Raw genomic sequence first — 13,607 nt, forward strand, 5'->3', positions numbered from 1 at the left:
ATGTGCGAAACAGTGACCGCCCCATCCGACCGGTTTCCTTTTCGGAGACAAAAGCGAGCGGTTTAATCAGTGGTCATAAAATTCGTTTCGGTTCGCTGAAAACCCCCCGCGGTAAATGCATTTTTTTGTTTTTTGGGCGCCCGATAATTACATCCCGCGGATCGTGATCGCACGTGGAGGCGTCGGGTTTTTTTGCAATGTTGTGGTTCGTGTTGCCAAATTGATCTTGATGGGCCGCGGGTGAAGCTTGTGAACAGTAACATAAAATGATTGAATGGAGAAAATGATCGTGGGAAATTGTCTCTCTAATGCACCGCTTACACAGTCGAACAAAACGGGGCCGCACTTTAACGAGTTGGCAGTTATAAAGAGACCCATCTGCCAAAATAATGCTGATTATGATCCTTAAGCGGCGAAAGTGCTAAATGAAATAACACAGCAAAGAAGCTGAATTTTTACGATTGGACATAAGTTTTAGAAAAATACTGTAAACCCATTGGTATCAAAAAGAAGTAAACAGAGAGAAAAAGTAAATGTACAGATTATCAAATCATTATGAAGACTAAAATAAAAATATGAAAGTTGTAAAATAGGGATGCGCTGTTTTAAACCAACCCCCAAATGTTGATTGATGTTGATTTTAAAATCTTCATTTTAATCAAAGACAATCAACAGACAGGTCGGGTCAAAGCTTTTTTTTGCTCCGCCATTGTTGTGACAGTTGGTTAAAAAAGTGTTTACAAAAATTTCCAGCATACTTGTGGGAGATTCTCCACTAAAATCTTCGCGAAATAGGTAGTTGGTAATTCTAGATCACAGTATCCATGGTCTTGCTAATAGAAACTGCTCTTCTGTGTGAAATCATGGGATATGGATCCTTTTGCTCGCCGTGATTGCCGAAATTAAGTGTGTTGGTCTGCCTTATACGGAGCCTTCCTCTAGAACATATTTCGAACGCCTCAACTCTTTGTTCTGTTGATGAAACATACCAAATTTGCAGTTTTACCCCACTTTCTTCGCTGTTCGTGAGAGGTAAAAAAAATTTTAACCAACTGTCAACAATTTTCCCACGGTTTTCGGCTCGTTACATGGTATGCTGCGACCTGTCTGTTGATTGACTTTGATTTTAATGAAAAACAATCCACTTTTTATTAAATTGTTTTATTCAAATCGTTATCAAAGCAGTCTGTGTTCGTGCGTTTCTCCACCGCAACCAATTCGGCAGGAAATTCCAACATGTAAAGTAAACTGTTCTTTGAGGAAATGAATTGTTCTACAAGGTGGAACCGATGTTTACAACGGCCAAAAATGAGAACGCGCAATCAAAATTGAATGTTCATGCCTTGTACCGCATTGCGTTCGATAGCGCGTCTTCGCCTTGCACACGCGACTGCATTCGATCGTCTGCAATCAAACCCAACGGCCCACGCTTAACGATGGGCTTTGGTGCATTTGGCACCATCCAGTGCATCCGAAGCTCGCCGGCCCGATGCATAATGGACGTGCGCACCATTTGCATATGATTTACCGTCGATCGATTCGATAATTATAACATCGCGGTGCCCCCGAGCTGGAGCACGAAGCTTGGAAGTAGGCTAAGGAAGTTCTCGCGAAGGTTCCGCCACCTAAGGATACTTATAAACGGGGCTCGGACTTGTTCGGCAGCTTAGTTGCGGCCAATCGTGGTGCGGCGGAGTCGTTGCTACATTCCATTTCGAGCTGTGAAACTTTAGAACGAAAAAATGCCAGCCCACTTCCAGCAAAGTGTTCTGCAGCAATTGATCCCGATGCTGGTGGTTCTATCGATCGTGGCGGCCCTTCCATCGATCGGTGTGCGGGAGTCCACCTCACTCAACGACATCGATCAACGTTCGCCGCAGGCTGCCAAACTGGGAAGCGCGCAGGAGGAACCATCCGGTCACGGGCCGGAGTACGAGTTTGCGTACGGCGTGCGGGATCCGGTGACCGGTGACCACAAAGACCAGTGGGAGCGGCGCACCGGAGACGTTGTGAAGGGTGTGTACATGCTCGAGGAGGCCGACGGAACGCAGCGCATCGTCGAGTACGAGGCAGACGGTGAGCGAGGCTTCCGGGCGGTCGTTACGAATGTGAAGTTGCGGAAAGGCTCGCCACAGCGTGATGGACAGCCCGACATGGCCGCGCACAGCTACAACATGCTGCGAGCAGCGAGTTCCTGAGGCTACACCCCGGGAGTAACCTTAGAAAACGACCATGCTACCAAACCGAATCGATCGTCCCTCGTTCTGGCGAAGCAAATTGAAATCAACTAATTTCCTCCTTCATTACTGGTGCAATTAGAGGCGAATAAATGGCTTTCGATCGCACTCACGGTGCGATTCAATTAGTATCCCGGTGCGTGATGCTTCATTTCCACCAAACAAATCAAATTTATCCTCAATAAGAACCCCACAACCAAAACAACATTCTCCTCATTGAAGCCCCGTAAAGTAGGCAATACTCTTCGCACCGCATCATTAGCGAAGCATTCGTCTTCAAATCAACCTGGTTCACATTTCATGCCCTTGTCGATACTAACCTTTTCTTTAACTAATCCAAAACGAGCCTCCCAATGCGACAGGAAAATGCTGACCTCATTCACGTCCCCCAAGTCCACCCGAATGCGGACCAACCCCGATCGGGTATGGCTTAGAAAAGGCCTTTTCGAAATCCGTTTCGTTACAGTAGCAAGTGCTTGCGCGGCTTCAAAGTCGACCACCAACGAACGGAGTGTCACATGTGGAGTCGGACATCACACCATGAAATGGCAAAGGTTCGCGTCACTCTTGAAGTTGTTCCCATACCCGTTGCTGGACCGCAACCCTTCCCTCAATCGGCTCGAACCGGCATCAATCGTCATGTTTACTTAATTACCCCTAATACGTCACTGCGGTGGCAAAAACCATTTCCCAACGGCCGAAAGAAAGCTATCCTACCCCCAGCAAATGCCCCTGTGTGAGGGAATGTGTGAGCTCGAAAAGGGTTTTCCCTCAAGATGGTAAAGGCCACATTTCATCTCGCCACATCTGTTCGTCGGTGGATTTGGTTCGCAAAGTAGTTTCTAAACGGTGGTCGCTACCGGTGCTAGTCGATGGATCGAATAATTAACTAGGAGGTGTTGGTGGTGATGACTAAATACATAAAGGAGAACTATTTAGAACATCTCGGTGAGGCGGTAATTATTGAAGGATGGCGGTTAGTGCTACAAAGTTGTGGAAATTCCGATCCACGCTTCGGGGCATTTTATGGAGGTCTGGTTTCAAATTGCTCTCTTACGTAAAACTATTTAAGTATGGTATTGTTTCAGCTCCGCTTGACTTTTTCAACTATTGAAAAATTGAACTATGTTCTATTGAACTATGTTCAATCTTACCATTGGATAACTAATTTAATCTATTTAAGTTACCAGCTCTGGTATGAAACATAACCAAACAAAAGGTTTATTTTTAATTTTCAGTAAAGCGAGGATTGATCCGCTTTTAAAAAGAATTGTTTCTTTAATTATCCTCAAGTCTATAAGAAAACGAAGAATATCTAAAAATCATAAACAGCGCTGATTGAAATAGTGAAGCATCGCAAAATATTTAAAATATTCTACCAATTGTTGTCCTGTTCATTCTCCAGCACCGTACTTCATACAGCAAGCAATTTTAAGAACCAATATGTAGTTTTTCAGCTAATCATGCGAAAATGTTTTCAAGCAGTATTGTTGTGCTTGTTGTTAAAAAAATGGGACTTCAAAACTTTTTAAAGGCCTTGAAAGTGTGGTTGAACGTATTCCTGTTGCCTTTCTAAAATCGGTTTCAGAAATTAAACGTTCAACCATAGAATGGTGCTATTTATTTATTTGCTTGACCAAAACAGTTGGAAGAAAACACGAAACATAAACAATACAAAAGTGTTAGAAACTGACCAATAAAAACAACCAATAAAACCCTTCAACACGTTCCGTCAACACTGCCTTATGAAATGATACCTAATGTTTAAGTAATATACATTTTTTACTGAAAATATATTCATACACTGCCAAAAATTTACATTAAAAAGTCACTCTATATAGAATTTGTTTCTTTCGAGAACCTTTACAATAACAAACTACACTTTACACCCTGAACAACGGTCGATTGAGTGCGAAAACCGATTCGATTGACCCAGGTTGCGGTTTTCGCCAATGATCGAGCACTCGCGAGGCTATACGCAGAGAGCCGCAAACGAAACATCAACGTTGTCTAGCACAGTCGATTAATCCTTCGCCTCACCACGGACCCACAGCCGGCCCCGTTTCCGAACCGTACCGCATCGGCGCTCGATCGAGCATATCCGTGTACAACAAGCCTTGCCGGTATAGCATTAGATTTTTCCTTTCGATGCAGCCTAGAACGTCGGCCCGGCGGTCGGGAGATCCGCTGGTGGAAAGGTGGCCAAAAAGTGCGTTCGCTGTGCGCAAACGTGTCCGTGCCCGGCCGGAACAGTGCCGGCCGCCGAGCGCACCGGATCGGAAGTGAATCTAGGCCGAGAAAAAAGAGTGATCGAATTGGAGAGCGGCCGGCCCGGTACGAAAACATCAACAGCTCATCCGGCGAGCTTACCAGCCGGTCGAAGGTGTTTGTTTCGAGACCCGGCTTAGTTGGAAATTTGAATAATTCGTTCATGTCTGTATATATAAGTTTGCGCAACCCCCGACTGCTGCATCAGTTCCCCGTCGTTGTTCGTACTGTCTGAATCGCGTTGCCGTGTTGTGGTTGCTTCGGGTTGAGTCAGCGGTGTGAGTGAGCTTTAAGAAGATTAATTAATCCTCACGAGCCGTTGGACGTGTCCAGTTGTATTTTTTTGTGGATTGCCCCGGAGGAAACAAGATGGCCGGAGGAAAGGTAAGTGAAATAAATGATTGTACAAGTGGACATCACCCACGCCTACGCTTGTCTAGCGTCTGTTCGGTTTCTAACGACGCGTGATTTGTTCTAGGTGATTCTGTGTGTTGCCCTGCTGATGCTGGTCGGACTTAACGGTGCCTCGGGTCAGTCCAACGAAACAAACGATTCGTCGAAAGAAACGCCACTCAACGAGCAGCAAACGACGGTAATCCCCCCGTCGGAAGAAGTGACAGAGCGTGCCAACGCAACCCGTGTTCTGGACGCACTGCGGGCGGAACTCGCTCGGCGTCGAACTGAACGGCAACAGCAGCAACAGCAGCGACTTCAGGAACGACGGGAGCAAATCCTCCAATCCCTGGAATCACTCAGTGATCGCAAAAGGGAGTACGAACTTCGGCGTCAGGAGGCGCTGAAGGACGCCGAAGCCCTGCGTGAAGCACGTCGGCAGGAAATGGAGGCCCGACGCGTCGGTCGACTTCCGGTGCGCGAACGGGAGCGATACAACCGCGCTCGGCTGGAGCAGCTGGCCGAGGAGACGCCTCAGGAGGAGAACGAAATCGGGGACACGTCCGCTGTCGGAGAGGAAGAGCTGACCCGTGCCGTTGACTCCGAGGCGATACAGCGCGTGCGCAATCTGCTGCTGATCGAGGAAGCGAACGGCAATCTGAGACTGATCGATTTAGACACCGAAGAAGGCCAGCAGTTCGTGCTCGAAAGTGGGCAGCTCGATGCGGTCGCTGAGGCCAGCCAAAGTGTGGTGGAGAAGGTTGAAGAGGGCAAGCGGAAGCTCAAGATCGGGCAGATTTAGATGAAGATCGAACATATCAACAAGCGGGCAGATGCAACGAGAGAACAGAGGAGAAGATTACAAGTGGATTTTTCATCAATGATTTGCATCTCGAAGTTCCCCGAGTACCTTGTTTCTAACAGTTTTCCTATTTCCTCCTTGTTTTCGATGAGTTTCTTTAGATAGGTAGCTAATTTTTTGATAATTTTCTGGCAAAAGCAATTATCAACTACTTTATGAGTTGAAACATAAACAAATTAATAAATGGTATACTACTTAATACAAGTTCAGAACACAGACTTCAGAGAACAGAGGAGATTACAAGTGGATTTTTCATCAATAATTTGCATCTCGAAGTTCACTATGTACCTTGTTTCTAACAGTTTTTCTATTTCCTCCTTGTTTTTGATGAGTTGTTTTAGATAGGTAGCTAATTTTTGATAATTTTCAGACAAAACCAATTATCTCCTACTTGATCAGTTGAAACATAAAAAAAGTAATAAATGGTATACTACTTAATACAACTTTAGAACTGGCTCTCAATTCATTCAAATGCTAAACAGTATCTTTACTCCCAAAACAACATTGACATTTTATTGTTGCTTTCATCCGATTCCAAAAAAGTGGGGTTCGACCTTCAACATTGAAACCTCCGTAGGAAAATTATGCCCTGAAAAGGGAATTTTGAAGGTTCACTTTTCTCATGCTTCCAAAATCGGTAGTAAAGACCACCTCCCCCGCCCGCACTACCGTTACCTTGCATTGTAGGCAAAGCTCTTTGAGGTGCAAATTTCGACACTGACCTACAAACTGGAGCACCGCGATCGGTTCACCAAACACCCATTCGGTGTTTGGCGCCATTGTTCGAGCCATATTGCGATCCACCAGTGAGCCTCCTTCCCCCGCGCACCATCACCCCCATGGGTCGGTTTACAAGTAGCCGATCGGTTGGTTCGGTTTGAAGCTTGCCCAAGAAAAGTTTCCCTTTCGTCGGGGCTTCCGGTCAATATTGAGCAGACAGAGCGTGTTCCTCCACCGGAGCACATCGAAAATGATCGTTTCCGTTTCGATTTTCCGATCGGAACCAAATCATTTGGACGTTGTTTCTTTCTTGTTTGGTAACAAATGTCTACAAAAGTGGAAAACCTTTCGTCTAATAACCAACCGTTAGCTGATCTCCAGTGTGGGGAGCATTAAAGAGTATGGAATACATTGTTCGCTTGTTTCCACAACCACGGCGTCTTTGTAAACAGCGCGAAGAAAATAGCAACGATGTTCAGCCTTGGTTTGAAGTTGAAGTGCCGATCGGAGAGGCAAGAAAAGTAGGGCGCCGGCTCTGTTGCATGTTGTTGATGAATGTTTCCAACGCAGATGAGTACCGTGGGATAAAGTTAGTACCATTTTATTTTCCACTAGATGGGTTGTTACACCGAAATTCTATCATAATTCATTATCGACACGGCAGATTCTTCGATGGCTGAGGTTCTAGGTATATAAACCCCGTACGAACTCCCTTCTTCCCAACAGTTTCACTTCGTTCTCGCACCTTATCACAACACACAGCAAAGGTTTATCCTCTTAATAATGAAAGTAAGTTTATTTTCTTCAAACGTTTCTTGACAATGGGCCAGTTTATCAATTTGTTTCTTCTTATAGATCATTCTGCTCTTAGTGCTGCTTGAATCCATACGCCTGGGCCATGGACACAAGTTGGCAAAAGAAGAAAAACGGCGCTTGATTGCGTACGACACGGAAATATTCCACAAAATTCCCGAATACACTATCTACGAAGAGAAATTGAGCGGACGAAAGACAACCATCATTCTCGAGACAAAGGCTGAGGAGAAGTTGGAGGAGAAGGTGGATGAGAAGGCGGAGGAGGTGGCTGAGGAAAAGATCGAGGAACAGATGGATGAAAAGACCGAGGAAAAGATCGAAGAAAAAATTGAGGAAAAGCGAGAAGAAAAGGGCGAGGAAAAGTCATCGCATCCCAGCTACGAGTTCGGATACGGTGTGAAGGATCCGATCAGCGGGGATCACAAGGATCAGTGGGAGAAACGGCACGGAGATCGGGTAAAGGGTGGCTACCGGTTCCACGAGTCTGATGGAACGCAGCGGGTGGTTGAGTACAAAGCGGACGGTAAGCGTGGCTTCGAGGCGACGGTGAAGAACTTAGAACTCAAGGAGGAGAAGAAAGAAGAGCAAGAGGAAACAGAGGAGGAGGCAGTGGTGACGGAGGAAAAATCGGGCGGTTTCAAGAAGGGCAAGGTGGCGCATAGTTACAGTTACCTCAAGAGAACAGGCCACTAACACTCAGTATCGAATTGTTGAACGATGGCTTAGTGGAGTGCTTCAAGAACAACTCGGCGATTTTGATGAAGAAATTGGCCAACATAAAAACAATCGAAATAAACCAAATCAACAGCTACTCCTCAAGTTTATTATGACCACTAGAAGGATCGTGAGTTGTGAAGGTATAATTTTCTATTAACCCTATTATCTCAAATGCTGACCGGCTCCATAATCATTGCTTCTGGTGGTTTATAACGATTAGTTTCGAATGAGTACAAACACAATGTTGTGGCGATCGTGAATTTATTTTTGAGGATCATTGACCGTGGATCGTAATTGAATGAGAAGTTAATAACTGTTGCACGATTTTTCGGTGTTATTTATAATTAAATTTGGTACATTATCATCATATACGTTTTCGAAACCGTTAGCCAAAATTTCATTTGATTTGCAGGTGTGAACAATAAACCAAGCAATTTTTTAAACTTTTTTTCAACTAAGCTCTTCATCATTTATTAGTAAATGTATTGTTAATATATAGATTAGCTGAATGTGTACTTGGTATGAATTACACAAGAAAGAACATGAAAGAAATATGAAGAATATGTGATTTATATGAAAACTTTCAGTCAATGAATTTTGGAAGATGAGAAGATGATTAGAAGATAGAGACAGCTCAAGAAGATGGTTTGCATAAATGGCGAGTATAAGTGACACACTGGAACTTGAGATCCATTGCTACATTATCCTGTTTCCTTTAGTCTACCTTCTTCAATTTACTATAACTTTGGGCAACATTAAGCTCGGAGTGTCCCCACTTCACGTTTCCTCGCTTGCTTTGATCCACCTGCTTCACCACCGCCTCGAACCCATTCTTATCGTCGGCGACGTACTCCACGATCCGTGTTTTCCCATCCGGCTGGTCCAACGAGTACTTTCCCTTCACGTGATCACCGACTCGCTTTTCCCACTGCTCCTTCTTGTCACCCGTCTCCGGATCGTGCACTCCGTAGGAGAACTCGTACAGTGGGAAATTATTGTAGTTCTTATCCTTCGACTCTCCCTTCGCTTTTTTCTGCCCATTTTCCTTCGTCCACTGGCAATCCTTCTGCTGGCTGAGCTCTTCCAGCTGCTGGCGATCGTTCTGTCGACCTCCGCGGCGAGCCCCACGGTTCATCTGTCGGCGAGCCTCTCGCTCCGGAAGACGACCCTCAGCCCGGCCGATCGCCTCACGCTCCCGTTCCTCACTATTTTCCAACCGGCCGGCTTCGGACGGGTTGGTTCGCTGACGTTCCATAAACTCCCGCATCCTTTCCGAGCGACCGGAGTCCTGCTCCGTGCTACCATCCTCCTGCTGTTCGCCCTGTTCGATTGGAACTCCATCTGGATCGACTCCGAAAATGTCCGAGATCGCGTTTCCCAGCTGCTCCCATTCCTTCGAAGTCAGTTGCGATCCAGCACTCGGTGGACGGTTCTGAGGGGCCGCCGCTGCCAGCACGAGCAGTGCGGATAAGATCACAAATCCCTGCTGGAAAACCATTTCAAAAGGCAATCAACGTTCAGTAGCAATGTTTATCTAAATCACGTATTAGTTCGAAAACTACCTTAGCCATTGGTTTGTGTTGTGTTGCTGCTTAAGCTGAAGTTAGCTGAAAATGTGGCTGTCGAATGATACCGTTCGTGGTGCATTCTTAGTCTTTTATACTGCCAATGCATATGCGTGACTAGAGGATGTTTCCTGGCCAAGAATGCCGCCGCAGACATCCCTCGGTCAGCCTTCGAAATGTAGTGCTTTGTGCGCGGTAAACGTATCCGAACGGAGTAGGCTCTGGCTTTCGCACCGATCAGAACAAGTAGTTCAAGTGTAAGCAAGAACTAGAATTGTTCGGCACAGTTACTGCTAGTATCTCCAATGAGCCAGTCCTTTTCACGGTCAATGGCGAGTGGACCATTTATTTCGAACCATTATAATCAATGATTTGACTTTTTGAATAGTGCAAAATGGTTTTCCTTAAATTCACAAAATGTTCTTCTTTAGTGTTCGCAAAGAAAGAAACAAGCGTCGAAAAAGAAATTAACAAAGATAGTGGACAATTGATATTTGTAGATCGAAGAAATATTCCTGGTAAGTTGATGCACTTCTTGAACGCAAGTTGAAAGCTTAAGAGCAAGATCGGTTAACAAGGTTAGGTTAGAAGTTTATGTGTTCTAGTTGTGATCCAGGACTAAGCGGATATTGCAGTAGTTGAAATTCCTTTTCGGTATGGGATATCGTGTGATATGGATCCTGACGAAATTATACTGGTGCGATAGTCTTCCTCACGTGTAACCTTGCTCTAACATACGCCTCAATCGCTTGCACAGTTAATGAAACATCAAATATGCCGTTTTCCCCACTTTTCCATTGAAAAGCCTCAGCCTGTCATCATTTTTCAAAATAATTCTAGTTGTGTCATCAATGGTCAACTATAAAACAATGGCGTAAAAGTTCTCCTGTATATCAACAACAACGGTTACTATTTATTGTATCGCTATACGCTACACTTAAACAGAGGTAACAACAACATGTGCTCTTAGGAATCCGATAAACGATTCAGCCTTTTCAGTCTGATTTTTCACGGTGGTTCTAGTCATACCGTGTTTAGCTGATTTTCTGGAACTTAACATAGCTCTGACCGCCATTGGTAGCCACGTTTGACTCGGCACCGCTGCTTCCAACGCGAGGTCTCGCCGCTCCCGGCACAAAGCCAAACACGGGATTGTCCACGTACGCCATCGGTCCTATCTCGCGCGCCGGTAGTTGTTGCCTATAGCCTAGTCCACTCCACGGTCCATCGGACGGCAGCGGAGTCCGCTCCGATTTGACCTTCTCTAGGAACTTTTGCGACTTGTACACCCCTTGGAACGACTTCGAGCCACCGTAGCCGATCTTGACCAGCTTCTCCTTGCGTCCGCCAGCCTTGCCCGGTGGTTTGTTGATCAACACCTTCAGCTTCTCGAGCTGCTGCTTCTGAGCTGCGGTCGGTCCAGCCAAAGTTCCCGTTTTCTGGGACTTTTTCCCATTCTCCGCCCGAATATCGAACGACTTTGTGGGATCCGTGTCGGTCGAGGCGGCCGCCTTTGGAGCCTCATTGTCCGTGACTCCCTCGAGCTTGGTGAACTCCTCCAGGTCGTCCGCGGTTATCTCCTTCTTGAGGTAGTCCTTGAACAGCCGATTGAACTCAGCAATTGTGAGACCACCCTGGCGTCCAGCAAGGATTCGTGTCATCTCGATGATATCCAGATTGGCGTCGATGTCTTCCGGAGGGCTACCGTCGGCGTCTTCACTACCATCACCAGCAGCCTCTTCCACGTCATCCGAATCCTCGACGTTCTCATCGACATTTTCCTCGATCGGGCGAATGGAGTCTTCAAAGTCTTTGAAATCTTCACTCAGAAAGTCTCCGTAACTGTTGCGAAGTTTGTTCGTCGATGCGACGGGTGTTTTAGTGGAAGTAGACACAGGAGTCATAGGCGTTGTCGTTTGGACGTCATTCACGAAGTATCCCACGGTTGTGAAGCTTCCACCGGCTCGGATTCCTTCCTGCAGGAAGTCGTCATTCGTTGTCACCTCTGCCTGAGGACGGCCTCGCGTTCCAGAAGCACGAGCTCGATCGTTTTTGGTTTCCTTTCGTCCTGTCTCAGAAACTCCTTGGCGTTCACGCGGAATGTTACCCTTGGTATTGTCTTTCGATGCACTTCGTTCTACTCCCGACGGCTGTTCACTATCTTCTGAGTTTTTGCGCGGATTTTCATATTTCAACAGAAGGTAGATCTCTTCGTTTTCGTCGACGGCACTTTTGGGGATCGACTTCAACCGCTTACCGGGAGGTTTTGCTGTTGTGGTGCTCGTTGACGTGGTGGTCGTAGGTTCGGTCGCGAACAACACTGGACCACGATCACGAAGTTGTGGCGTGTTGTAGAAATCCTGCGCACTGATCGACTTCACGATCGCATTCCGCTCTGGCGCAGGATTGCGGCGGAAGTCTTGCTCCAACGACTGATAGGACGAGCTGGAGCCTTTACCGCTTTGGAATACGGTCTCCTGCAGCGGGACTTCCTCGAGTCCCGGCGACACGGCACCGAATTCGATACTATTTATGCTGGATCCGGCTGTCTGTGATGTCTTACGATCCGCACCCGATGACACTACATCGGCCGCACTTTGAGTGGTTGGCCTCGGAACTGCTAGCGTGGTGGAAATCCTCTCACCGTTTCCGTTTTCACCATCACCAAAGAACTGTTCGTTTCGTTGGCCATTCTCGTCACCACTTCTCGCACTTCCTGGCGCGGGGGCAACCGTGGGCGCTTGTGGCACCGAGGGCGACGTGCCCACCGCCGTCCCCTGGTCCGCGTTCACGTGCCGCTGGTGGACGGCGAACGAACCGTGCTTGATACTGATCTCATACTCGTCTTTCTTCAGTGCACTCCCGGTGGAAACCAGCAGCGTGGCGAAGCACAGTATGATCACCACCAGCTGGAACCAGATACAGAAAAGAGATTTCTTCAGATCACTGACGACGTCGCGCTCTCGCAAGCCACTGAAACTCACCTTAAACATTGCGAGCGGGTCTCAACACGAAAAGAGGCACTGGGTCACTGTCGTCTCTGTCTTTTGCCTGGGTGGCCAAACCCCAAACACACAAAGCTAACTACGCGCCCGCTTTCCCCCTCAAAACTGCGACTACTGCGGCGTTAAGTGGCTATCAGTGGACTGACCACTTTCTTCGCCCTTGCAGGAGCTTTTTATAAGCTTCAAATTTTGGTTTCAGCCACCCCCGGGGACCGGGTAGGGGTGCGCCTTATGCATGTGCATTATGCGTTCTGCACAATCAAAAGGGTTGCACGGCGAATCGAGCCCGGTGACGCATCGAACCGGTGCGTAATCGAATTGTACAGCAAGCAGGAAATATGCACTACACCAAACAGGCTCGAGTTGGATTTTTTTATTACTACTTTCATTCACCTCGACTTATGAAGCTTCGGTAGCAGAAGGCTCGGTGGGTGATTGGCAGCAACACATAGAAACATAAACAGAGTTTAATTCTTTCCACCGTCGACGAATGTAGCTGGCAATATCAACAAGCCCTGCACAGTAGGGATTGGATGTATCAATATTCCTATGAATATTAGCGACTTTCTTCAAATATCTTTTTTTATATGTCTTCAATTAATGTCCTGCTGGATCGTATCAAGAATAGCTTATCATACAGAGAAATATGTAAATGTAGCGCACATAAACAATCTATTAATTAATATTTGTACTTTGGATTGTATAGATCAAATCAATAATAGAGCAGCTTTTCCCATTTTAAAAGATAAATTAAGGAAGTCGAAACAGAATCATGCAGATGCTGGTACACTAAAGATTGGAATAGTTGAGGAGAATAAAGATCACATAAATTGAACATTGAAGTATACCAGATTTCTAACTTTTGATCATCTAACTCCTACTGTGCGTTGGATAGGTTACAAGCTAACATAGGCTTTGTAGTTCCTTCACTATTCAGCACTTTTCTTTCCACCCCCTAGGAAAAACGTCTAGAGCTGGGTAATGTCTTCAGATCCCCCCAGGTTTGTGTGTGCATGGAGTAATA

The 13,607-nt window shown here is 46.3% G+C and overlaps 5 protein-coding genes across 5 annotated transcripts; 3 read left to right on the forward strand and 2 right to left on the reverse strand.

The window, feature by feature from the left end:
- The first annotated feature begins 1,742 nt into the window (after window positions 1-1,742).
- On the forward strand, window positions 1,743-2,198 carry LOC131265046 (pupal cuticle protein Edg-84A-like). Its single transcript, XM_058267307.1, has one exon. The coding sequence runs from the start codon at window positions 1,743-1,745 to the stop codon at window positions 2,196-2,198; it is 456 nt and encodes a 151-aa protein (XP_058123290.1).
- Window positions 2,199-3,847: 1,649 nt separating this feature from the next.
- LOC131265047 (trichohyalin-like) lies at window positions 3,848-5,700 on the forward strand. Its single transcript, XM_058267308.1, has 2 exons — window positions 3,848-3,916; window positions 4,984-5,700. Exons 1-2 carry the CDS (start codon window positions 3,848-3,850, stop codon window positions 5,698-5,700), a joined length of 786 nt encoding a protein of 261 aa, XP_058123291.1.
- A 1,563-nt stretch (window positions 5,701-7,263) lies between these two features.
- LOC131265048 (uncharacterized) lies at window positions 7,264-7,989 on the forward strand. The gene is made up of 3 exons (XM_058267309.1): window positions 7,264-7,269; window positions 7,336-7,539; window positions 7,654-7,989. Exons 1-3 carry the CDS (start codon window positions 7,264-7,266, stop codon window positions 7,987-7,989), a joined length of 546 nt encoding a protein of 181 aa, XP_058123292.1.
- A 739-nt stretch (window positions 7,990-8,728) lies between these two features.
- LOC131265049 (uncharacterized) lies at window positions 8,729-9,511 on the reverse strand. Its single transcript, XM_058267310.1, has one exon. It carries the CDS (start codon window positions 9,509-9,511, stop codon window positions 8,729-8,731), a length of 783 nt encoding a protein of 260 aa, XP_058123293.1.
- Window positions 9,512-10,612: 1,101 nt separating this feature from the next.
- On the reverse strand, window positions 10,613-12,571 carry LOC131262863 (uncharacterized). Its single transcript, XM_058264949.1, has one exon. It carries the CDS (start codon window positions 12,569-12,571, stop codon window positions 10,613-10,615), a length of 1,959 nt encoding a protein of 652 aa, XP_058120932.1.
- Between the last annotated feature and the right edge of the window lie 1,036 nt (window positions 12,572-13,607).

Source organism: Anopheles coustani, chromosome 2, assembly GCF_943734705.1.
Source record: "Anopheles coustani chromosome 2, idAnoCousDA_361_x.2, whole genome shotgun sequence".
In the NCBI taxonomy this organism is placed as follows: domain Eukaryota; kingdom Metazoa; phylum Arthropoda; class Insecta; order Diptera; family Culicidae; genus Anopheles; species Anopheles coustani.

What these genes read in the sequence shown, in the direction of transcription:
- LOC131265046 (XM_058267307.1), top strand. Translation starts at nt 1,743, where the DNA reads ATGCCAGCCCACTTCCAGCAAAGTGTTCTGCAGCAATTGATCCCGATG.
- LOC131265047 (XM_058267308.1), top strand. Translation starts at nt 3,848, where the DNA reads ATGGTGCTATTTATTTATTTGCTTGACCAAAACAGTTGGAAGAAAACA. An exon ending in GAAACATAAACAATACAAAA is followed by an intron (nt 3,917 to 4,983) that starts GTGTTAGAAACT and finishes GATTTGTTCTAG; the next exon opens with GTGATTCTGTGTGTTGCCCT.
- LOC131265048 (XM_058267309.1), top strand. An exon ending in AGGAGAAGTTGGAGGAGAAG is followed by an intron (nt 7,540 to 7,653) that starts GTGGATGAGAAG and finishes GAAAAGGGCGAG; the next exon opens with GAAAAGTCATCGCATCCCAG.
- LOC131265049 (XM_058267310.1), bottom strand. Translation starts at nt 9,511, where the DNA reads ATGGTTTTCCAGCAGGGATTTGTGATCTTATCCGCACTGCTCGTGCTG.
- LOC131262863 (XM_058264949.1), bottom strand. Translation starts at nt 12,571, where the DNA reads ATGTTTAAGGTGAGTTTCAGTGGCTTGCGAGAGCGCGACGTCGTCAGT.